The sequence below is a fragment of the Petromyzon marinus genome, chromosome 84 (genome assembly GCF_048934315.1).
Source record: "Petromyzon marinus isolate PM22_M1 ecotype Great Lakes invasive population chromosome 84, UKy_Petmar_22M1.pri1.0, whole genome shotgun sequence".
In the NCBI taxonomy this organism is placed as follows: domain Eukaryota; kingdom Metazoa; phylum Chordata; class Hyperoartia; order Petromyzontiformes; family Petromyzontidae; genus Petromyzon; species Petromyzon marinus.
The window spans coordinates 3,406,865-3,433,343 of NC_133749.1; the positions used below are offsets into that span (position 1 = coordinate 3,406,865).

Here is a 26,479-nt window from a genome sequence, read left to right on the forward strand (position 1 = left end):
TGAGTCTGTGGATCTCTGTGTGAGTGAGTCTGTGGGTCTCTGTGTGAGTGAGTCTGTGGGTCTCTGTGTGTGTGAGTCTATGGGTCTCTGTGTGGTGAGTCTATGGGTCTCTGTGTGAGTGAGTCTGTGGGTCTCTGTGTGAGTGAGTCTGTGGGTGTCTGTGTGAGTGAGTCTGTGGGTCTCTGTGTGAGTGAGTCTGTGGGTCTCTGTGTGAGTGGTGAGTCTGTGGGTCTCTGTGTGAGTGAGTCTGTGTGTCTCTGTGTGAGTGAGTCTGTGTGTCTCTGTGTGGTGAGTCTGTGGTTCTCTGTGTGAGTGAGTCTGTGGGTCTCTGTATGAGTGAGTCTGTGGGTCTCTGTGTGAGTGAGTCTGTGGGTCTCTGTGTGAGTGAGTCTGTGGGTCTCTGTGTGAGTGAGTCTGCGGGTCTCTGTGTGAGTGAGTCTGCGGGTCTCTGTGTGAGTGAGTCTGTGGGTCTCTGTGTGAGTGGTGAGTCTGTGGGTCTCTGTATGAGTGAGTCTGTGGTTCTCTGTGTGAGTGAGTCTGTGGGTCTCTGTGTGAGTGAGTCTGTGGGTGTCTGTGTGAGTGAGTCTGTGGGTCTCTGTGTGTGTGAGTCTATGGGTCTCTGTGTGAGTGAGTCTGTGGGTCTCTGTGTGAGTGAGTCTGTGGCTCTCTGTGTGAGTGAGTCTGTGGGTCTCTGTGTGAGTGAGTCTGTGGGTCTCTGTGTGAGTGAGTCTGTGGGTCTCTGTGTGAGTGAGTCTGTGGCTCTCTGTGTGAGTGAGTCTGTGGGTCTCTGTGTGAGTGAGTCTGTGGGTGTCTGTGTGAGTGAGTCCGTGGCTCTCTGTGTGAGTGAGTCTGTGGGTCTCTGTGTGAGTGAGTCTGTGGGTCTCTGTGTGAGTGAGTCTGTGTGTCTCTGTGTGAGTGAGTCTGTGTGTCTCTGTGTGGTGAGTCTGTGGGTCTCTGTGTGAGTGAGTGTGTAGGTCTCTGTGTTAGTGAGTCTGTGGGTCTCTGTGTTAGTGAGTCTGTGGGTCTCTGTGTGTAGGTCTCTGTGTGAGTGAGTCTGTGGGTCTCTGTGTGAGTGAGTCTGTGGGTCTCTGTGTGAGTGAGTCTGTGGGTCTCTGTGTGAGTGAGTCTGTGGGTCTCTGTGTGAGTGAGTCTGTGGGTCTCTGTGTGAGTGAGTCTGTGTGTCTCTGTGTGGTGAGTCTGTGGGTCTCTGTGTGAGTGAGTGTGTAGGTCTCTGTGTTAGTGAGTCTGTGGGTCTCTGTGTTAGTGAGTCTGTGGGTCTCTGTGTGTAGGTCTCTGTGTGAGTGAGTCTGTGGGTCTCTGTGTGAGTGAGTCTGTGGCTCTCTGTGTGAGTGAGTCTGTGGGTGTCTGTGTGAGTGAGTCTGTGGGTCTCTGTGTGAGTGAGTCTGTGGCTCTCTGTGTGAGTGGTGAGTCTGCGGCTCTCTGTGTGAGTCTGTCTCTTGCTTGTCATTAGCTGACCGTGACACCAACGATGATGGCGATGATGACGACGATGGCGATGGCTATGCAACCCGCCAGGAGGAGCTTCTTCTACGGGGCGGACGGGGAGGGGCACAGGTGTAGGGGGAATGTCAAGGAAGGTGGCTCGCATACACACACACACATACTTACTTACTCATTCATACATTCACTCACTCACACACTCACACATACACTCACACACACATACACTCACACACTCACACACTCACTCACACACTCACACACACTCACACACTCACTCATACACTCACTCACACACTCACACACACATACACTCACACACTCACACACTCACACACTCACTCACACACTCACACACTCATACATTCACTCACTCACACACTTACTCACTCACACACTCACACACTCATACATTCACTCACTCATACACTCACACACTCATACATTCACTCACTCACACACACATACACTCACACACTCACACACTCACTCATACACTCACTCATACACTCACACACACATACACTCACACACTCACACACACTCACACACTCACTCATACACTCACTCATACACTCACACACACATACACTCACACACTCACACACACTCACACACTCATTCATACATTCACTCACTCACACACTCACACATACACTCACACACACATACACTCACACACTCACACACACTCACTCACTCACACACTCATACATTCACTCACTCACACACTCATACATTCACTCACTCACTCATTCATACATTCACTCACTCACACACTCACTCACTCACACACTCACACACACATACACTCACACACTCACACACTCACACACTCACTCATACACTCACACACTCACTCACACACTCACACACACATACACTCACACACTCATACACTCACACACTCACTCATTCATACATTCACTCACTCACACACTCACTCATACATTCACTCACACACTCACTCATACATTCACTCACTCACACACTCATACACTCACTCACACATACTTACTTACTCACTCACACACTTACTCACTCACACACACACTCATTCATACATTCACTCACACACTCACTCACATACTCATACATTCACTCACTCACTCACACATACATTCACTCACACACTCACTCATACACTCACACACTCACTCATTCATACATTCACTCACTCACACACTCACTCATACACTCACACACACTCACACACTCATACACTCACACACACACACACATACACTCATACATACACACATACACTTACTCACTCATTCATACATTCACTCACTCACACACTCACTCACTCACTCACACACTCATACATTCACTCACTCACACACTCATACATTCACTCACTCACACACTCACACACTGACTCACTCATTCATACATTCACTCACTCACACACTCATACACTCACTCACTCATACATTCACTCACTCACACACTCACACACACACACTCATACATACATACACACATACACTTACTCACTCATTCATACATTCACTCACTCACACACTCACACATACACTCACACACACATACACTCACACACTCACACACACTCACACACTCACACACACTCACACACTCACACACTCACTCACACACTCACTCATACACTCACACACACACACTCACACACTCATACACTCACACACACACACATACACTCATACATACACACATACACTTACTCACTCACTCATTCATACATTCACTCACTCACACACTCACACACTCACTCACTCACTCACACACTCATACATTCACTCACTCACACACTCATACATTCACTCACTCACACACTCACACACTGACTCACTCATTCATACATTCACTCACTCACACACTCATACACTCACTCACTCATACATTCACTCACTCACACACTCATACACTCACTCACTCATACATTCACTCACACACTCACACATACATTCACTCACTCACACACTCATACACTCACTCACTCATTCATACATTCACTCACTCACTCACACACTCATACACTCACTCATACATTCACTCACTCACACACACACTCACTCACTCACACATTCACACACTCACACACTCACTCACACACTCATACATTCACTCACTCACTCACACATTCACTCACTCACACACTCACTCATACACTCACACATTCATACACTCGCTCACTCATACACTCACTCACTGACTCACTCATACACTCACTCACTCATACACTCACTCACACACTGAGTCACTCATACACTGACTCACTCATACAATCACTCATACACCGACTCACTCATACACTCACTCACTCATACACTGACTCACACACACACTGACTCACTCATACACTCACACACACATTGACTCACTCATACACTCACTCACACACTGACTCACTCATACACTCACTCACACACTGACTCACTCATAGACTCACTCACACACTGACTCACTCAAACACTCACTCACACACTGACTCACTCATAGACTCACTCACACACTGACTCACTCATACACTCACACACACACTGACTCACTCATAGACTCACTCACACACTGACTCACTCATAGACTCACTCACACACTGACTCACTCAAACACTCACTCACACACTGACTCACTCATACACTCACACACACACGGACTCACTCACACACTGACTCACTCAAACACACACACACTTACACACTCACGGTGCACATGGCCTGGCACAAGCGTTGTGGTGAAGTCGCCCACCACTTAGTGGTGAATGGCGGTTGTTGTTGTTGTGTGCGTGTAGGTGTGTGTGTGTGTGTGCGTGTGTGTTGGTGTGCGTGTAGGTTTATGTTTGTGCGTGTGTGTACGTGTACGTGTGTGTGTGTAGGTGTGTGTGTGTGTAGGTGTGTGTGTGTAGGTGTGTGCGTGTGTGTTGGTGTGTGCGTGTGTGTTGGTGTGCGTGTAGGTTTATGTTTGTGCGTGTGTGTACGTGTACGTGTGTGTGTGTAGGTGTGTGTGTGTGTAGGTGTGTGTGTGTAGGTGTGTGCGTGTGTGTTGGTGTGCGTGTAGGTTTGTGTTTGTGCGTGTGTGTACGTGTACGTGTGTGTGTGTAGGTGTGTGTGTGTGTAGGTGTGTGTGTGTAGGTGTGTGCGTGTGTAGGTGTGTGTGTGTGCGTGTATTGGTGTGTTTGTGTGTGTACGTGTGTAGGTGTAGGTGTGTAGGTGTGTGCATGCGTGTATAGGGTATTTGTGTGTGTACGTGTGTAGGTGTGTGTAGGTGTGTGTAGGCGTGTATAGGTGTGTTTGTGTGTGTACGTGTGTAGGTGTGTGCGTGTATAGGTGTGTTTGTGTGTGTAGCTGTGTGTAGGTGTGTGTAGGTGTGTGTAGGTGTGTGTACGTGTGTAGGTGTGTGCATGCGTGTATAGGTGTGTTTGTGTGTGTGTGTGTAGGTGTGTGTAGGTGTGTGTGCGTGTATAGGTGTGTGTAGGTGTGTGTGCGTGTATAGGTGTGTTTGTGTGTGTAGCTGTGTGTAGGTGTGTGTGTGTGTAGGAGTGTGTGTGTGTACGTGTGTAGGTGTGTGTGTGTGCGTGTGTAGGTGTGTGTGTGTGTAGGAGTGTGTGTGTGTGTAGGTGTGTGTACGTGTGTAGGTGTGTGTGTGCGTGTGTAGGTGTGTGTGTACGTGTGTAGGTGTGTGTGTGTGTAGGTGTGTGTGTAGGTGTTCGTGTGTAGGTGTGTGTGTGTACATGTGTGTGTGTGTAAAGGGCGGTCCTGCACAGATGCCATATTTTCTGTCCGTCTGCTACAGCAGAGGTGTAGGGAATTCCAACAAGACCTACATCTCTGCTTTATTGACCTGGTCAAGGCCTATGATACCATCAGTAGGCCTGGGCTCTGGGTCGTTCTTCGTGCTTTTGGAGTACCTGACCCTCTGCTCACGATCATTAAGGACCTTCATGATGGTGAGCGGGCCCGGGTAAAACTACGTGGCCGGGAGTCAGAGCCATTCCCTGTACACCTTGGGGTTCGACAGGGATGTCCTCTGGCTCCCACATTATTTAACATCTATTTTGACCACGTAGTTCGTGAAGCCTTCAATAGCTGTACCGGGGGAATCTCCATATGGTACAGATATAATGGGAGGCTAATCGATGCCCGGGTGCGGTCAAGGGATGGCTCTCTATTGCTCAACCACGTTATGTATGCTGATGACTTGGTAATAGCTGCTCAGTCAGAGGAGGAGTTGGAGACGCTGCTGCTGAGACTGGAGCGTGCCACTAAGAGGTGAGGCCTTACCATCAGCCCCACCAAAACTAAGCACCTGCCTGGGTATTTTGTGCCATCGGACACTCCACCCCCACAACTCCCAATCGGTGATGGGGCAGTTGTGGAGAGAGTGGAGAGTTTCCCATACCTGGGCAGTGTGCTTATGACTGGCTCCAGTTTAACAGCAGAGGTCTCACTCCGAATCAGTCGAGCGGCAATATCTTTTCATCGGTTGCGTAACGCTGTGTGGAAGCTACCTGGTCTGTCGCTCCGCACTAAGCTTCAGGTCTTCTCGGCCACGGTCATTCCCTCCCTTCTCTACGCTTGCGAAACGTGGACCCCCCTAATGGAACATCTTCGCCGGTTAGAAACATTTAGGCTGGCCTGCCTACGATCCATCCTGGGTTTAACCAGACTGGATTGTGTGAGGAGCTCACAAATCCTTGAAAGATCTGGGCAGGGTCCCATTGGTGAACTCCTCCGGCAGGCAAGGCTGCGATGGCTGGGTCATGTAGCCCGCATGCCCAGCCACCGCATGCCGAAACAGCTTTTGTTTGGCCGGATTGAGGGGGCTAAGCGGGCGCGGCACGGGCTAGAGAAGAGATGGAGTGATGTGGTACAGGAGGACATGGAGCTGAGTGGACTTGCCGATGACTGGTACCAGCGGTGTCAAGATCGGCCTCTGTGGAGGAGGCTCGTGAAGGATGCTACTGGGCAGTTGGAGGCAGTCGCCCTCCAACAACAACGGAGGGCGGAGGAGCGACGCTCACAACAGCGAGCGGAGCGCCGGGTGGCTAAAGCACAGCAGGTTGGCACAGTAGGGGGCACAGGTGGTGCATCAGCCAGTCATCTCAGTCAGTCGACCCGTGGCACCTGGGTCTGCCCCGTGACCACCTGCCAGCGGGCGTTCGACACTTCACGTGGCCTCAAGGTGCACATAGCCTGGCACAAGCGTCGTGGTGACGTCACCGCCACTTAGTGGCGAATGGCGGTTGTTGTTGTTGTGTGTGTAGGTGTGTAGGTGTGTGTAGGTGTGTGTGTAGGTGTGTGTGTGTAGGTGTGTAGGTGTGTGTAGGTGTGTGTGTGTGTGTAGGTGTGTGTGTAGGTGTGTGTGTAGGTGTGTGTGTAGGTGTGTGTGTAGCTGTGTGTAGCTGTAGGTGTGTGTGTAGGTGTGTGTGTGTAGGTGTGTGTAGGTGTGTGTGTGTAGCTGTAGGTGTGTGTGTAACTGTAGGTGTGTGTGTGTGTGTAGCTGTAGGTGTGTGTGTGTGTAGCTGTGTGTAGGTGTGTGTGTGTAGCTGTGTGTAGCTGTAGGTGTGTGTGTGTGTGTGTTTACGTGTGTGTGTAGCTGTGTGTAGGTGTGTGTGTAGCTGTAGGTGTGTGTGTGTAGGTGTGTGTGTGTACGTGTGTAGGTGTGTGTGTGTAGGTGTGTGTAGGTGTGTGTGTAGCTGTAGGGGTGTGTGTAGCTGTAGGTGTGTGTGTAGCTGTAGGTGTGTGTGTGTAGCTGTAGGTGTGTGTAGATGTGTGTAGGTGTGTGTGTGTGTAGCTGTAGGTGTGTGTGTGTAGCTGTAGGTGTGTGTGTAGGTGTATGTGTGTGTTGGTGTGTTGTGGGGAGCGGTAGTGTAGCGGAGCGCGCTGCGCTATGAACCTGGCGACCCGGGTTCGATTCCCGCTCACGCCCAACATCAGTGACGATTATCTGAACCGGTCCTCGGCCTCCCCTAGGTCGACTCAGCCTCAAATGAGTACCTAGTGCAGTGGATAAAAACATTGCCACTGGGGAGACAAAGGCGGTCGGGCGTGGTGCTGGCCACCCACCCCCTCGTGTACCGTTCCGGCCTTCATAGGTGCTCGCTAACAGCACTTGCCCCTACAGTCTGTTAAGGCTATACGGGGGATCTTTGTCTTTATCTTTGTGTAGGTGTGTGTGTGTGTAGGTGTGTGTGTGTGTAGGTGTGTGTATAGCTGTGTGTGTGTGTAGGTGTGTGTGTGTGTAGCTGTGTGTAGCTGTAGGTGTGTAGGTGTGTGTGTGTGTAGGTGTGTGTGTGTGTGTGTAGGTGTGTGTGTGTAGCTGTAGCTGTAGGTGTGTAGGTGTGTGTGTGTGTGTGTAGGTGTGTGTGTGTAGCTGTGTGTAGCTGTAGCTGTAGGTGTGTGTGTGTGTGTAGGTGTGTGTGTGTGTAGCTGTGTGTAGCTGTAGGTGTGTAGGTGTGTGTGTGTGTGTAGGTGTGTGTGTGTGTGTAGGTGTGTCTGTGTGTGTGTGTCTAGCTGTAGCTGTAGGTGTATAGGTGTATGTGTGTGTGTACCTTGCGTGCGCTCCGTTTGTGCGTCACCACCTGCTCCAGCACCGTGCGCCCCTTCTCCGTGTATGTGTGTAGGTGTAGCTGTGTGTGTAGCTGTAGGTGTATGTGTGTGTAGCTGTAGGTGTATGTGTGTGTAGCTGTAGGTGTATGTGTGTGTAGCTGTAGGTGTATGTGTATGTGTGTGTGTAGGTGTGTGTGTAGGTGTGTGTGTGTGTGTAGCTGTAGCTGTAGGTGTGTGTGTGTGTGTGTAGCTGTAGGTGTGTGTAGGTGTGCGTAGGTGTGTGTGTGTGTAGGTGTGTGTGTAGGTATGTGTGTGTGTGTGTAGCTGTAGGTGTATGTGTGTGTGTGTGTAGCTGTAGGTGTGTGTGTAGCTGTGTGTGTAGCTGTGTGTGTAGCTGTAGGTGTATGTGTGTGTAGGTGTGTGTGTAGAGGTGTAGCTGTGTGTGTAGCTGTAGGTGTATGTGTGTAGCTGTAGGTGTATGTGTGTGTAGCTGTAGGTGTATGTGTATGTAGCTGTAGCTGTAGGTGTATGTGTGTGTAGCTGTAGGTGTATGTGTGTGTGTGTGTAGCTGTAGGTGTATGTGTGTGTGTAGCTGTAGGTGTATGTGTGTGTAGCTGTAGCTGTATGTGTGTGTGTAGCTGTAGGTGTATGTGTGTGTAGCTGTAGGTGTATGTGTGTGTAGCTGTAGGTGTGTGTGTGTGTAGCTGTAGGTGTATGTGTGTGTGTAGCTGTAGGTGTATGTGTGTGTGTAGCTGTAGGTGTATGTGTGTGTAGCTGTAGGTGTATGTGTAGCTGTAGGTGTATGTGTGTGTAGCTGTAGGTGTATGTGTGTGTGTGTAGGTGTGTGTGTGTGTAGGTGTGTGTGTGTAGCTGTGTGTGTGTGTGTGTATAGGTGTGTGTGTGTAGCTGTAGGTGTATGTGTGTGTAGCTGTAGGTGTATGTGTGTGTGTAGCTGTAGGTGTGTGTGTGTGTAGCTGTAGGTGTATGTGTAGCTGTAGGTGTATGTGTGTTTAGCTGTAGGTGTATGTGTGTGTAGCTGTAGGTGTATGTGTGTGTAGCTGTAGGTGTAGGTGTATGTGTGTGTAGCTGTAGGTGTGTGTGTAGCTGTAGGTGTATGTGTGTGTAGCTGTAGGTGTATGTGTGTGTGTAGCTGTAGGTGTATAGGTGTGTGTAGCTGTAGGTGTGTGTGTGTGTAGCTGTAGGTGTAGGTGTGTGTGTGTAGGTGTATGTGTGTGTAGCTGTAGGTGTGTGTGTGTGTAGCTGTAGGTGTATGTGTGTGTGTAGCTGTAGGTGTATGTGTGTGTAGCTGTAGGTGTATGTGTGTGTAGCTGTAGCTGTAGGTGTATGTGTGTGTAGCTGTAGGTGTATGTGTGTGTAGCTGTAGGTGTATGTGTGTGTAGCTGTAGGTGTATGTGTGTGTAGCTGTAGGTGTATGTGTGTGTAGCTGTAGGTGTATGTGTGTGTAGCTGTAGGTGTGTGTGTGTGTAGCTGTAGGTGTGTGTGTGTGTAGCTGTAGGTGTATGTGTGTGTAGGTGTAGGTGTATGTGTGTGTAGCTGTAGGTGTATGTGTAGCTGTAGGTGTATGTGTGTGTAGCTGTAGGTGTATGTGTGTGTAGCTGTAGGTGTGTGTGTGTGTAGCTGTAGGTGTATGTGTGTGTGTAGCTGTAGGTGTATGTGTGTGTGTAGCTGTAGGTGTATGTGTGTGTAGCTGTAGGTGTATGTGTGTGTAGGTATGTGTGTATGTGTGTAGCTGTAGGTGTATGTGTGTGTAGCTGTAGGTGTATGTGTGTGTAGCTGTAGGTGTAGGTGTATGTGTGTGTAGCTGTAGGTGTATGTGTGTGTAGCTGTAGGTGTAGGTGTGTGTGTAGCTGTAGGTGTATGTGTGTGTAGCTGTAGGTGTATGTGTGTGTAGCTGTAGGTGTATGTGTGTGTAGCTGTAGGTGTATGTGTGTGTAGCTGTAGGTGTATGTGTGTGTAGCTGTAGCTGTAGGTGTATGTGTGTGTAGCTGTAGGTGTATGTGTGTGTAGCTGTAGGTGTATGTGTGTGTAGCTGTAGGTGTATGTGTGTGTAGCTGTAGGTGTAGGTGTGTGTGTAGCTGTAGGTGTATGTGTGTGTAGCTGTAGGTGTATGTGTATGTCTGTGTAGCTGTAGGTGTATGTGTGTGTAGGTGTGTGTGTGTGTAGGTGTGTGTGTGTGTAGCTGTGTGTGTGTGTGTGTATAGGTGTGTGTGTGTAGCTGTAGGTGTAGGTGTGTGTGTAGCTGTAGCTGTAGGTGTATGTGTATGTAGCTGTAGGTGTATGTGTGTGTAGCTGTAGGTGTAGGTGTGTGTAGCTGTAGGTGTATGTGTGTGTAGCTGTAGCTGTATGTGTGTGTGTAGCTGTAGGTGTATGTGTGTGTAGCTGTAGGTGTATGTGTGTGTAGCTGTAGGTGTGTGTGTGTGTAGCTGTAGGTGTATGTGTGTGTGTAGCTGTAGGTGTATGTGTGTGTGTAGCTGTAGGTGTATGTGTGTGTAGCTGTAGGTGTATGTGTAGCTGTAGGTGTATGTGTGTGTAGCTGTAGGTGTATGTGTGTGTGTGTAGGTGTGTGTGTGTGTAGGTGTGTGTGTGTAGCTGTGTGTGTGTGTGTGTATAGGTGTGTGTGTGTAGCTGTAGGTGTATGTGTGTGTAGCTGTAGGTGTATGTGTGTGTGTAGCTGTAGGTGTGTGTGTGTGTAGCTGTAGGTGTATGTGTAGCTGTAGGTGTATGTGTGTTTAGCTGTAGGTGTATGTGTGTGTAGCTGTAGGTGTATGTGTGTGTAGCTGTAGGTGTAGGTGTATGTGTGTGTAGCTGTAGGTGTGTGTGTAGCTGTAGGTGTATGTGTGTGTAGCTGTAGGTGTATGTGTGTGTGTAGCTGTAGGTGTATAGGTGTGTGTAGCTGTAGGTGTGTGTGTGTGTAGCTGTAGGTGTAGGTGTGTGTGTGTGTGTGCCTGGGTATTTTGTACCATCGGACACTCCACCCCCACAACTCCCAATCGGTGATGGGGCAGTTGTGGAGAGAGTGGAGAGTTTCCCATACCTGGGCAGTGTGCTTATGACTGGCTCCAGTTTAACAGCAGAGGTCTCACTCCGAATCAGTCGAGCGGCAATATCTTTTCATCGGTTGCGTAACGCTGTGTGGAAGCTACCTGGTCTGTCGCTCCGCACTAAGCTTCAGGTCTTCTCGGCCACGGTCATTCCCTCCCTTCTCTACGCTTGCGAAACGTGGACCCCCCTAATGGAACATCTTCGCCGGTTAGAAACATTTAGGCTGACCTGCCTACGATCCATCCTGGGTTTAACCAGACTGGATTGTGTGAGGAGCTCACAAATCCTTGAAAGATCTGGGCAGGGTCCCATCGGTGAGCTCCTCCGGCAGGCAAGGCTGCGATGGCTGGGTCATGTAGCCCGCATGCCCAGCCACCGCATGCCGAAACAGCTTTTGTTTGGCCGGATTGAGGGGGCTAAGCGGGCGCGGCACGGGCTAGAGAAGAGATGGAGTGATGTGGTACAGGAGGACGTGGAGCTGAGTGGACTTGCCGATGACTGGTACCAGCGGTGTCAAGATCGGCCTCTGTGGAGGAGGCTCGTGAAGGATGCTACTGGGCAGTTGGAGGCAGTCGCCCTCCAACAACAACGGAGGGCGGAGGAGCGACGCTCACAACAGCGAGCGGAGCGCCGGGTGGCTAAAGCACAGCAGGTTGGCACAGTAGGGGGCACAGGTGGTGCATCAGCCAGTCATCTCAGTCAGTCGACCCGTGGCACCTGGGTCTGCCCCGTGACCTCCTGCCAGCGGGCGTTCGACACTTCACGTGGCCTCAGGGTGCACATAGCCTGGCACAAGCGTCGTGGTGACGTCACCGCCACTTAGTGGCGAATGGCGGTTGTTGTTGTTGTTGTGTAGGTGTATGTGTGTGTAGCTGTAGGTGTGTGTGTGTGTAGCTGTAGGTGTATGTGTGTGTGTAGCTGTAGGTGTATGTGTGTGTAGCTGTAGGTGTATGTGTGTGTAGCTGTAGCTGTAGGTGTATGTGTGTGTAGCTGTAGGTGTATGTGTGTGTAGCTGTATGTGTATGTGTGTGTGTAGCTGTAGGTGTGTGTGTGTGTAGCTGTAGGTGTGTGTGTGTGTATCTGTAGGTGTATGTGTGTGTAGCTGTAGGTGTATGTGTGTGTGTAGCTGTAGGTGTATGTGTGTGTAGCTGTAGGTGTATGTGTGTGTAGCTGTAGGTGTATGTGTGTGTAGCTGTAGGTGTAGGTGTGTGTGTAGCTGTAGGTGTATGTGTGTGTAGCTGTAGGTGTATGTGTGTAGCTGTAGGTGTATGTGTGTATAGCTGTAGCTGTAGGTGTATGTGTGTATGTATGTAGGTGTAGGTGTATAGGTGTGTGTAGCTGTAGCTGTGTGTGTGTGTGTACCTTGCGTGCGCTCCGTTTGTGCGTCACCGCCTGCTCCAGCACCGTGCGCCCCTTCTCCGTGTAGGTGTGTAGGTGTGTAGGTGTGTGTGTAGCTGTGTGTGTGTAGCTGTAGGTGTATGTATGTAGGTGTAGGTGTGTGTGTGTGTGTAGCTGTAGGTGTATGTGTAGCTGTAGGTGTATGTGTGTTTAGCTGTAGGTGTATGTGTGTGTACCTGTAGGTGTATGTGTGTGTATCTGTAGCTGTATGTGTGTGTAGCTGTAGGTGTATAGGTGTGTGTAGCTGTAGGTGTATGTGTGTTTAGCTGTAGGTGTATGTGTGTGTGTGTATGTGTGTGTGTGTAGCTGTGTGTGTGTAGCTGTGTGTGTAGCTGTGTGTGTGTAGCTGTAGGTGTATGTATGTAGGTGTAGGTGTGTGTGTGTGTGTAGCTGTAGGTGTATGTGTAGCTGTAGGTGTATGTGTGTTTAGCTGTAGGTGTATGTGTGTGTACCTGTAGGTGTATGTGTGTGTATCTGTAGCTGTATGTGTGTGTAGCTGTAGGTGTATAGGTGTGTGTAGCTGTAGGTGTATGTGTGTTTAGCTGTAGGTGTATGTGTGTGTGTGTAGGTGTGTGTGTGTGTAGCTGTAGCTGTAGGTGTATGTGTGTGTATCTGTAGCTGTATGTGTGTGTAGCTGTAGGTGTATGTGTGTGTAGCTGTAGGTGTATGTGTGTGTAGCTGTAGCTGTAGGTGTATGTGTGTGTAGCTGTAGGTGTAGGTGTGTGTGTAGCTGTAGGTGTAGGTGTGTGTAGCTGTAGGTGTATAGGTGTGTGTGTGTGTGTAGCTGTGTGTGTAGCTGTAGGTGTATGTGTGTGTAGGTGTGTGTGTGTGTGTGTATAGGTGTATGTGTGTGTAGCTGTAGGTGTATGTGTGTGTAGCTGTAGGTGTATGTGTGTGTAGCTGTAGCTGTAGGTGTATGTGTGTGTAGCTGTAGGTGTATGTGTGTAGGTGTAGGTGTATGTGTGTGTGTAGCTGTAGGTGTATGTGTGTGTGTAGGTGTGTGTGTGTAGCTGTAGGTGTGTGTGTATGTGTGTGTAGGTGTATGTGTGTGTAGCTGTAGGTGTGTGTGTGTGTGTGTGTAGGTGTATGTGTGTGTAGCTGTAGGTGTGTGTGTGTGTAGCTGTAGGTGTATGTGTGTGTAGCTGTAGGTGTGTGTGTGTGTAGCTGTGTGTGTAGCTGTGTGTAGCTGTAGGTGTATGTGTGTGTGTGTAGGTGTGTCTGTGTGTGTGTGTCTAGCTGTAGCTGTAGGTGTATAGGTGTATGTGTGTGTGTACCTTGCGTGCGCTCCGTTTGTGCGTCACCGCCTGCTCCAGCACCGTGCGCCCCTTCTCCGTGTATGTGTGTGTGTGTAGCTGTGTGTGTAGCTGTAGGTGTATGTGTGTGTAGCTGTAGGTGTATGTGTGTGTAGCTGTAGGTGTATGTGTGTAGGTGTAGGTGTATGTGTGTGTGTAGCTGTAGGTGTATGTGTGTGTGTAGCTGTGTGTGTAGCTGTAGGTGTATATGTGTGTGTATAGGTGTATGTGTGTGTAGCTGTAGGTGTAGGTGTGTGTGTAGCTGTAGGTGTATGTGTGTGTAGCTGTAGGTGTATGTGTGTTTAGCTGTAGGTGTATGTGTGTGTAGCTGTAGGTGTGTGTGTGTGTGTATGTGTGTGTGTGTAGCTGTGTGTGTGTAGCTGTGTGTGTGTGTACCTTGCGTGCGCTCCGTTTGTGCGTCACCGCCTGCTCCAGCACCGTGCGCCCCTTCTCCGTGTGCTCCGACGCGCTCTTCACGTGCTCCTCAATGTTGTTCACCATGTCGCCCTGCGCACACAGAGACACACAGACACACACAGAGACACAGAGACACACACACACACATATAGAGACACAGAGACACACACAGAGACACACACACACAGAGACACACAGAGACACAGAGACACACACAGAGACACACTCACACACACAGAGACACAGAGACACACACAGAGACACACACATAGACACACAGAGACTCACACAGAGACACACACAGAGACACATAGAGACACAGACACACATATAGAGACACAGAGACACACACAGAGACACAGAGACACAGAGACACAGAGACACAGACAGACACAGAGAGACACACACACAGAGACACAGAGACACACACACACATATAGAGACACAGAGACACACACAGAGACACATAGAGACACAGACACACAGAGACACACACACAGAGACACACACACACAGAGACACAGACACACAGAGACACAGAGACACAGACAGACACACAGACACAGAGAGACACACACACACATATAGAGACACAGAGACACACACAGAGACACACACACACACACAGAGACACACACACAGAGACACATAGAGACACAGAGACAGAGACACACAGAGACACACACAGAGACACACACACAGAGACCCACACACAGAGACACACACACACTCACACAGAGACACACACACAGAGACACACACACACACTCACACACACACAGAGACACACACACACAGAGACAAACACACACAGAAACACACACACACAGACACACACACACACACAGAGACACACACACACACACAGAGACACACACACACACAGACACACAGACAGAGACACACACACACAGAGATACACACACACACACAGAGACACAGACTCACTCACACAGAGACACACACACACAGACTCACTCACACAGAGACACACACACACACACACAGACACACACACACAGAGACACACTCACACAGACTCACTCACACAGAGACACACACACACACAGAGACACAGAAACACACAGAGACACACACACAGAGACACACAGAGACACACACACACAGACTCACTCACACAGAGACACACACACAGACACACACAGAGACACACACACAGAGACACACAGAGACACACAGAGACACACACACACACAGACTCACTCACACACAGACTCACTCACACAGAGACACACACACACAGAGACACAGAGACACACAGAGACACACAGAGACACACACACAGAGACACACACACAGAGACACACACACAGAGACACACACACAGAGACACACAGACTCACTCACACAGAGACACACAGACACACACACAGAGACACACACACACAGAGACACACACACAGAGACACACAGACACACACAGAGACACAGAGACACACAGAGACACACACACAGAGACACACATAGACACACACAGAGACACAGACACACACACACACACACACAGAGACACACACACACGCGGAGACAGAGAGACACACAGAGACACACACACAGAGACACACAGAGACACATACACAGAGACACACAGACTCACTCACACAGACACCCACACACAGAAACCCACAGACTCACTCACGCAGAGACCTACAAGCACACTCACAGAGTGACCCACAGACTCACTCACACAGAGACCCACAGACTCACTCACGCAGAGACCCACAGACTCACTCACAAAGACACACACAGACTCACTCACACAGAGACCCACAGACTCACTCACACAGAGACCCACAGACTCACTCACACAGAGACCCACAGACTCACTCACACAGAGACCCACAGACTCACTCACAAAGACACACACAGACTCACTCACACAGAGACCCACAGACTCACTCACGCAGAGACCCACAGACTCACTCACGCAGAGACCCACAGACTCACTCACACAGAGACCCACAGACTCACTCACACAGAGACCCACAGACTCACTCACACAGAGACCCACAGACTCACTCACACAGAGACCCACAGACTCACTCACAAAGACACACACAGACTCACTCACAAAGACACACACAGACTCACTCACACTGAAACCCACAGACTCACTCACGCAGAGACCCACAGACTCACTCACACAGAGACCCACAGACTCACTCACACAGAGACCCACAGACTCACTCACAGAGACTCACCACAGACTCACCACACACTCACCACTCACTCACCACTCACCACTCACTCACCACTCACCACAGACTCATCACACACTCACCACTCACCACACACTCACCACTCACCACACACTCACCACTCACTCACCACTCACTCACCACAGACTCACCACAGACTCACCACTCACTCACCACTCACCACACACTCACCACACACTCACCACTCACCAGACTCACCACAGACTCACCACTCACTCACCACTCACCATACACTCACCACTCACCACACACTCACCACTCACTCACCACACACTCACCACACACTCACCACTCACTCACCACACACTCACCACTCACCACACACTCACCACTCACTCACCACTCACTCACCACACACTCACCACAGACTCACCACACACTCACCACACACTCACCACTCACTCACCACTCACTCAGAGACTCACCACTCACCACAGACTCACCACACACTCACCACTCACTCACAGAGACTCACCACTCACTCACCACACACTCACCACAGACTCACCACACACTCACCACTCACTCACCACTCACTCACCACAGACTCACCACACACTCACCACTCACTCACCACTCACTCACCACTCACTCACAGAGACTCACCACTCACCACAGACTCACCACACACTCACAGAGACTCACCACACACTCACCACTCATCACTCACTCACCACTCACTCACCACACACTCACCACAGACTCACTCACGCAGAGACCCACAGACTCACTCACGCAGAGACCCACAGACTCACTCACACAGAGACCCACAGACTCACTCACACAGACTCACCACTCACCACAGACTCACCACACACTCACCACTCACTCACCACACACTGACCACTCACTCACCACACACCAGACTCACCACACACTCACCACTCACTCACCTGCGATGCCACCATTATGGCGATGTTGATGAACATGTCATGCACCTCCTGAATGCTCTTCTCCAGCTTGAGGAGCTCCTCGTGACGTGACTGGATCTCACCCAGCTGCTGCCTCGTGAGCTGGGACTCCAGGATGTACTGGCGGTGGAGAGAGACACGGGGCGAGAGAGAGACACACGGGGAGAGAGAGAGACACGGGGAGAGAGAGAGACACGGGGAGAGAGAGAGAGACACGGGGCGAGAGAGAGAGAGACACGGGGCGAGAGAGAGACACGGGGAGAGAGAGAGAGAGAGACACACAGGGCGAGAGAGACACGGGGCGAGAGAGACACGGGGCGAGAGAGACACGGGGCGAGAGAGAGACACGGGGAGAGAGAGAGAGAGACACGGGGTGAGAGAGACACGGGGCGAGAGAGAGACACGGGGTGAGAGAGAGACACGGGGAGAGAGAGAGAGAGACACGGGGTGAGAGAGACACGGGGCGAGAGAGAGACACGGGGTGAGAGAGAGAGACACGGGGAGAGAGAGAGAGACACGGGCGAGAGAGAGAGAGACACGGGGCGAGAGAGAGAGACACGGGGAGAGAGAGAGAGACACGGGGTGAGAGAGACACGGGGAGAGAGAGAGAGACACGGGGAGAGAGAGAGAGTGACACGGGGCGAGAGAGAGAGAGACACGGGGAGAGAGAGAGAGACACGGGGAGAGAGGGAGAGACACGGGGCGAGAGAGAGAGACACGGGCGAGAGAGAGAGAGACACGGGGCGAGAGAGAGAGACACGGGGAGAGAGAGAGAGACACGGGGTGAGAGAGACACGGGGAGAGAGAGAGAGACACGGGGAGAGAGAGAGAGAGACACGGGGCGAGAGAGAGAGAGACACGGGGCGAGAGAGAGAGAGACACGGGGAGAGAGAGAGAGAGAGAGACACGGGGTGAGAGAGAGACACGGGGAGAGAGAGAGACACGGGGAGAGAGAGAGAGAGAGACACACAGGGCGAGAGAGACACGGGGCGAGAGAGACACGGGGCGAGAGAGACACGGGGCGAGAGAGAGACACGGGGAGAGAGAGAGAGAGACACGGGGTGAGAGAGACACGGGGCGAGAGAGAGACACGGGGTGAGAGAGAGACACGGGGAGAGAGAGAGAGAGACACGGGGTGAGAGAGACACGGGGCGAGAGAGAGACACGGGGTGAGAGAGAGAGACACGGGGAGAGAGAGAGAGACACGGGCGAGAGAGAGAGAGACACGGGGCGAGAGAGAGAGACACGGGGAGAGAGAGAGAGACACGGGGTGAGAGAGACACGGGGAGAGAGAGAGAGACACGGGGAGAGAGAGAGAGTGACACGGGGCGAGAGAGAGAGAGACACGGGGAGAGAGAGAGAGACACGGGGAGAGAGGGAGAGACACGGGGCGAGAGAGAGAGACACGGGCGAGAGAGAGAGAGACACGGGGCGAGAGAGAGAGACACGGGGAGAGAGAGAGAGACACGGGGTGAGAGAGACACGGGGAGAGAGAGAGAGACACGGGGAGAGAGAGAGAGAGACACGGGGCGAGAGAGAGAGAGACACGGGGAGAGAGAGAGAGAGAGAGACACGGGGTGAGAGAGACACGGGGCGAGAGAGAGAGACACGGGGCGAGAGAGAGAGAGACACGGGGAGAGAGAGAGAGACACGGGGTGAGAGAGACACGGGGCGAGGGAGAGAGAGACACGGGGCGAGAGAGAGAGACACGGGATGAGAGAGAGACACGGGGAGAGAGAGAGACACGGGGAGAGAGAGAGACACGGGGCGAGAGAGACACGGGGCGAGAGAGAGACACGGGGCGAGAGAGAGACACGGGGCGAGAGAGAGAGAGACACGGGGTGAGAGAGACACGGGGTGAGAGAGAGAGAGACACGGGGTGAGAGAGAGAGACACGGGGAGAGAGAAAGAGAGACACGGGGAGAGAGAGAGAGAGACACGGGGAGAGAGAGACACGGGGAGAGAGAGAGAGACACGGGGAGAGAGAGAGAGAGAGACACGGGGAGAGAGAGACACGGGGAGAGAGAGAGAGACACGGGGAGAGAGAGAGAGACACGGGGAGAGAGAGAGAGAGACACGGGGAGAGAGAGAGAGACACGGGGTGAGAGAGAGAGAGAGACACGGGGTGAGAGAGACACGGGGTGAGAGAGAGAGAGACACGGGGCGAGAGAGAGAGAGACACGGGGTGAGAGAGAGAGAGAGACACGGGGTGAGAGAGACACGGGGTGAGAGAGAGAGAGACACGGGGCGAGAGAGAGAGAGACACAGGGCGAGAGAGAGACACGGGGTGAGAGAGACACGGGGTGAGAGAGAGAGAGACACGGGGCGAGAGAGAGAGAGACACGGGGTGAGAGAGACACGGGGAGAGAGAGAGAGACACGGGGCGAGAGAGAGAGAGACACGGGGCGAGAGAGAGAGAGACACGGGGTGAGAGAGAGAGACACGGGGTGAGAGAGAGAGAGAGACACGGGGTGAGAGAGACACGGGGCGAGAGAGAGAGACACGGGGCGAGAGAGAGAGACACGGGGAGAGAGAGAGACACGGGGCGAGAGAGAGACACGGGGAGAGAGAGAGAGACACGAGGAGAGAGAGAGAGACACGGGGTGAGAGAGAGAGACACGGGGAGGGAGAGAGACACGGGGTGAGAGAGAGAGACACGGGGTGAGAGAGAGAGACACGGGGCGAGAGAGAGACACGGGGAGAGAGAGAGAGACACGGGGCGAGAGAGAGAGAGACACGGGGTGAGAGAGAGAGAGAGACACGGGGTGAGAGAGACACGGGGTGAGAGAGAGAGAGACACGGGGCGAGAGAGAGAGAGACACGGGGCGAGAGAGAGAGACACGGGGTGAGAGAGACACGGGGTGAGAGAGACACGGGGTGAGAGAGACACGGGGAGAGAGAGAGAGACACGGGGTGAGAGAGAGAGACACGGGGAGAGAGAGACACGGGGCGAGAGAGAGACACGGGGAGAGAGAGAGAGACACGGGGCGAGAGAGAGAGAGAGACACGGGGTGAGAGAGACACGGGGTGAGAGAGAGAGAGACACGGGGCGAGAGAGAGAGAGACACGGGGCGAGAGAGAGACACGGGGTGAGAGAGACACGGGGTGAGAGAGACACGGGGAGAGAGAGAGACACGGGGAGAGAGAGAGACACGGGGCGAGAGAGAGACACGGGGCGAGAGAGAGACACGGGGTGAGAGAGACACGGGGTGAGAGAGAGAGACACGGGGCGAGAGAGAGAGAGAGACACGGGGTGAGAGAGAGAGAGAGAGACACGGGGCGAGAGAGACACGGGGAGAGAGAGAGAGACACGGGGTGAGAGAGAGAGAGACACGGGGTGAGAGAGAGAGAGAGACACGGGGTGAGAGAGACACGGGGCGAGAGAGAGACACGGGGAGAGAGAGAGAGACACGGGGAGAGAGAGAGAGACACGGGGGGAGAGACACGGGGCGAGAGAGAGAGACACGGGGCGAGAGAGAGAGACACGGGGAGAGAGAGACACGGTGTGAGAGAGAGAGAGACACGGGGCGAGAGAGAGAGAGACACGGCGAGAGAGACACGGGGCGAGAGAGAGAGAGAGACACGGGGTGAGAGAGACACGGGGTGAGAGAGAGACACGGGGAGAGAGAGAGACACGGGGTGAGAGAGAGAGACACGGGGTGAGAGAGAGAGACACGGGGTGAGAGAGAGACACGGGGAGAGAGAGAGAGACACGGGGTGAGAGAGAGACACGGGGAGAAAGAGAGAGACACGGGGCGAGAGAGAGAGAGACACGGGGAGAGAGAGAGAGACACGGGGCGAGAGAGACACGGGGCGAGAGAGAGAGACACAGGGCGAGAGAGAGACACGGGGTGAGAGAGAGACACGGGGAGAGAGAGAGAGACACGGGGTGAGAGAGACACGGGGAGAGAGAGACACGGGGAGAGAGAGACACGGGGCAAGAGAGAGAGACACGGGGCGAGAGAGACACGGGGCGAGAGAGACACGGGGCGAGAGAGAGAGACACGGGGCGAGAGAGACACGGGGCGAGAGAGTGAGTGGATGAGTGAGTGGATGAGTGCGTGGGTGGGTGAGTGAGTGGCTGAGTGCGTGAGTGGGTGAGGGAGTTAGTGAGTGTATGACTGAGTGGGTGAGTGAATGAGTGAGTTAGTGAGTGTATGACTGAGTGGGTGAGTGAGTTAGTGAGTGTATGACTGAGTGGGTGAGTGAGTGAGTTAGTGAGTGTATCACTGAGTGGGTGAGTGAGTTAGTGAGTGTATGACTGAGTGGGTGAGTGAATGAATGAGTGAGTTAGTGAGTGAATGAATGAGTGAGTTAGTGAGTGTATGATTGAGTGGGTGAGTGAATGAGTGAGTTAGTGAGTGGGTGAGTGGGTGAGTGGATGAGTAGGTAAGTGAGTGCGTAGGTGAGTGAGTAGGTGAGTGAGTAGGTGAGTGAGTAGGTGGGTGAGTGAGTAGGTGAGTGGGTGAGTAGGTGGGTGAGTAGGTGAGTGAGTGGGTGAGTAGGTGGGTGAGTGAGTAGGTGAGTGGGTGAGTAGGTGGGTGAGTAGGTGAGTGAGCGGGTGAGTGAACGGGTGAGTAGGTGGGTGAGTGAGTAGGTGAGTGAGTGGGTGAGTAGGGGGGTGAGTAGGTGAGTGAGTGGGTGAGTGAACGGGTGAGTAGGTGAGTGAGTGGGTGAGTAGGTGAGTGAGTGGGTGAGTAGGTGGGTGAGTGAGTAGGTGAGTGAGTGGGTGAGTAGGTGAGTGAGTGGGTGAGTAGGTGGGTGAGTGAGTAGGTGAGTGAGTGGGTGAGTGAGTGGGTGAGTGAGTGGGTGAGTAGGTAGGTGAGTGAGTAGGTAGGTGAGTGAGTAGGTGGGTGAGTAGATGAGTAGGTGAGTGAGTGGGTGAGTAGGTGAGTGAGTAGGTGAGTGAGTAGGCGAGTTGCTCACCCCCTGAGTAAACACAGAAGAGCTTCCACTCTCTATGAGGCTATCCAGCTGCTCTGCAGTCACGTTCTGTCCAGCTGAATGCAACATCATCAACATCGTCAACATCAACATCGTCAACATCGTCAACATCATCATCATCAACATCGTCAACATCAACATCGTCAACATCAACATCATCAACGTCATCATCAACGTCATATCAACATCATCAACAGTGGTGGTGATGATGGTGGTAGTGGAGGTAGTGGTGGTGGTAGTGGTGGTAGTAGTGGTGGTAGTAGTGGTAGTAGTAGTTGTGGTGGTGGTGGTAGTGGTGGTAGTATTGGTAGTAGTAGTGGTGGTAGTGGTAGTAGTGGTAGTGGTGGTAGTAGTAGTGGTGGTAGTAGTAGTGGTAGTAGTAGTGGTAGTAGTAGTATTAGTAGTAATAGTAGCAGTGATAGTTGTGGTGGTGGTGGTAGCAGTAGTGGTAGTAATTGTAGTAGTGGTGGTAGTGGTAAGTGGGAGTAGTAGTGGTAGTAGTGTTAGTCGTAGTAGTAATAGTGGTAGTAGTGGTAGTAGTGGTAGTAGTGGTAGTAGTTGTGATAGTAGTCGTGGTAGTAGTAGTATTAGTCGTAGTGGTAGTAGTGGTAATTGTAGTAGTAGTGGTAGTAGTGGTGGTGGTAGTAGTAGTGGTAGTAGTAGTAATAGTGGTAGTAGTGGTAGTAGTAGTCATAGTGGTACTAGTAGTAATAGTAGTAGTAGTGGTAGTAGTAGTGGTGGTGGTAGTGTTGGTGGTAGTGTTGGTGGTGGTACTAGTAGTGGTAGTAGTAGTGGTGATAGTGGTGGTAGTAGTAGTGGTAGTAGTAGTGGTGATAGTGGTGGTGGTAGTAGTGGTGATAGTGGTGGTAGTAGTAGTGGTGATAGTGATGGTAGTAGTAGTAGTGGTGATAGTGGTGGTGGTAGTAGTGGTGGTAGTAGTAGTAGTGGTAATAGTGGTGATAGTAGTGGTGATAGTGGTGGTGGTAGAAGTTGGTGATAGTGATGGTAGTAGTAGTGGTGGTGGTGGTAGTAGTAGTGGTGATGGTAGTAGTAGTAGTGGTAGTAGTAGTGGTGGTAGTAGTAGTAGTAGTGGTGGTAGTAGTGGTGGTGGTAGTAGTAGTGGTGATAGTGGTAGTAGTAGTGATAGTGGTGGTGGTAGTAGTAGTGGTGGTGGTAGTAGTGGTGGTGGTAGTAGTAGTGGTGGTGGTAGTAGTAGTGGTGGTGGTAGTAGTAGTGGTGGTAGTGATGCTAGTGGTAGTAGTAGTGGTGGTGGTGATGGTAGTAGTAGTAGTGGTAGTAGTAGTGGTGGTAGTGGTGGTAGTAGTAGTGGTGGTAGTGTTGGTAGTAGAAGTTGGTAGTAGTGGTAGTAGTGATGGTAGTAGTAGTAGTGATGGTAGTAGTAGTGGTGGTAGTGTTGGTAGTAGAAGATGGTAGTGATGGTAGTAGTAGTGGTGGTAGTAGTGATGGTAGTAGTAGTGGTAGTAGAAGTTGGTAGTAGTGGTAGTAGTAGTGGTGGTAGTAGTAGTAGTGGTAGTGATGGTAGTAGTGGTGGTAGTAGTAGTAGTGGTGATAGTGGTGATAGTAGTAGTGGTAGTAGTGATGGTAGTGATGGTAGTGATGGTAGTGGTGGTGATAGTAGTAGTAGTGATGGTAGTGGTGGTGATAGTAGTAGTAGTGGTGATGGTAGTAGTAGTAGAAGTTGGTAGTGATGGTAGTAGTAGTAGTAGTGGTGATAGTGGTAGTGATAGTAGTAGTAGTAGTGATGATGATAGTGATAGTAGCAGTAGTAGTGATGGTAGTAGTAGTGATGGTAGTGATGGTAGTAGAAGTTGGTAGTAGTGGTGATAGTAGTAGTAGTAGTGATGGTAGTGATGGTGATGGTAGTAGTAGTAGTGGTGGTGATAGTAGTGGTGGTGATGGTAGTAGTGGTGATAGTGATAGTAGTAGTGATGGTAGTGATGGTGATAGTAGTAGTAGAAGTTGGTGGTGGTGATGGTAGTGATGGTAGTAGTAGTAGTGATGGTAGTGATGGTAGTAGTAGTGGTGATAGTAGTAGTAGTAGTGGTGGTGATAGTAGTGGTGGTGATGGTAGTAGTGGTGATAGTGATAGTAGTAGTGATGGTAGTGATGGTGATAGTAGTAGTAGAAGTTGGTGGTAGTGATGGTAGTAGTAGTGATGGTAGTGATGGTGATGGTAGTGATGGTGATGGTGATAGTAGTAGTAGAAGTTGATGGTGGTGATGGTAGTAATAGTGGTGATAGTGGTAGTAGTAGTGATGGTAGTGATGGTGATGGTAGTAGAAGTTGGTGGTAGTGATGGTAGTGATAGTAGTGATGGTGATGGTGATAGTAGTAGTGGAAGTTGGTGGTGGTGATGGTCACTGTCTCCCCACCACTCACAGATTTCCATCTGCCTGAGGATCCTCTTCTTACACAGATCTCTGTGCTCAGTCTGCAGACTGTTGTACTCCTTCATCACGTCCACAAAGCGCTGGGATGCCATCGTGTGCTGCAACACACAGACAAAGATCCCCCGTGTAGCCTTCACAGACTGTAGTGGCAAGTGCTGTTAGTAGGGAGCAGCACCTACACACACACTCACAGACACACACACAGACACACACAGACACACACAGAGACACAGACAAAGATCCCCCACATAGCCTTCACAGACTGTAGGGGCAAGTGCTGTTAGTAGCAAGCAGCACCTACACACACAGACACACACACAGACACTCACACACAGCCACACACACAGAGACACACAGACACACAGACAAAGATCCCCCGTGTAGCCTTCACAGACTGTAGGGGCAAGTGCTGTTAGTAGCGAGCAGCACCTACACACACACAGACACACACACACAGACACACACACAGACACTCACACACAGACACACACGTGCACAGACACAAAGACAAATATCCCCCGTGTAGCCTTCACAGACTGTAGGGGCAAGTGCTGTTAGTAGCGAGCAGCACCTACACACACACACAGACACACCTACACACACACACAGACACACCTACACACGCACACCTACACACAACAACAACAACAACCACCGCCATTCGCCACTAAGTGGCGGTGACGTCACCACGACGCTTGTGCCTGGCCACGTAGTTCGTGAAGCCTTCAATAGCTGTACCGGGGGAATGTCCATCTGGTACGGATACAATGGGAGGCTGATCGATGCCCGGGTGCGGTCAAGGGATGGCTCCCTATTGCTCAACCACGTTATGTATGCTGATGATTTGGTAATAGCTGCTCAGTCAGAGGAGGAGTTGGAGACGCTACTGCCGAGACTGGAGCGTGCCACTAAGAGGTGGGGCCTTACCATCAGCCCCACCAAAACTAAGCACCTGCCTGGGTATTTTGTACCATCGGACACTCCACCCCCACAACTCCCAATCGGTGATGGGGCAGTTGTGGAGAGAGTGGAGAGTTTCCCATACCTGGGCAGTGTGCTTATGACTGGCTCCGGTTTAACAGCAGAGGTCTCACTCCGAATCAGTCGAGCGGCAATATCTTTTAATCGGTTGCGTAACGCTGTGTGGAAGCTACCTGGTCTGTCACTCCGCACTAAGCTTCAGGTCTTCTCGGCCACGGTCATTCCCTCCCTTCTCTACGCTTGCGAAACGTGGACCCCCCTAATGGAACATCTTCGCCGGTTAGAAACATTTAGGCTGGCCTGCCTACGATCCATCCTGGGTTTAACCAGACTGGATTGTGTGAGGAGCTCACAAATCCTTGAAAGATCTGGGCAAGGTCCCATCGGTGAGCTCCTCCGGTAGGCAAGGCTGCGTTGGCTGGGTCATGTAGCCCGCATGCCCAGCCACCGCATGCTGAAACAACTTTTGTTCGGCCGGATCGAGGGGGCTAAACGGGCGCGGCACGGGCTAGAGAAGAGATGGAGTGATGTGGTACAGGAGGACGTGGAGCTGAGTGGACTTGCCGATGACCGGTACCAGCGGTGTCAAGATCGGCCTCTGTGGAGGAGGCTCGTGAAGGACGCTACTGGGCAGTTGGAGGCAGTCGCCCTCCAACAACAACGGAGGGCGGAGGAGCGACGCTCACAACAACGAGCGGAGCGCCGGGTGGCTAAAGCACAGCAGGTTGGCACAGTAGGGGGCACAGGTGGTGCATCAGCCAGTCATCTCAGTCAGTCGACCCGTGGCACCTGCTGGGTCTGCCCCGTGACCTCCTGCCAGCGGGCGTT

General features: G+C 51.7%; 1 protein-coding gene across 1 annotated transcript in view; it reads right to left on the minus strand.

Moving 5' to 3' along the window:
• Nucleotides 1–26,479, minus strand: part of LOC116936890 (syntaxin-1A-like) — a 62,558-nt gene that overhangs the window by 1,906 nt on the left and 34,173 nt on the right. The window contains exons 6-10 of the mRNA XM_032944036.2: nt 24,660–24,768; nt 22,242–22,315; nt 17,298–17,435; nt 14,144–14,254; nt 1–1,548 (exon numbers count right to left, since the gene is read on the minus strand). The exon at nt 1–1,548 is cut by the window's left edge and continues 1,906 nt beyond it. Coding sequence (XP_032799927.1) covers nt 1,468–1,548; nt 14,144–14,254; nt 17,298–17,435; nt 22,242–22,315; nt 24,660–24,768 — 513 coding nt within the window. The 3' untranslated portion in view covers nt 1–1,467. The remainder of the gene's footprint in view (nt 1,549–14,143; nt 14,255–17,297; nt 17,436–22,241; nt 22,316–24,659; nt 24,769–26,479) is intronic.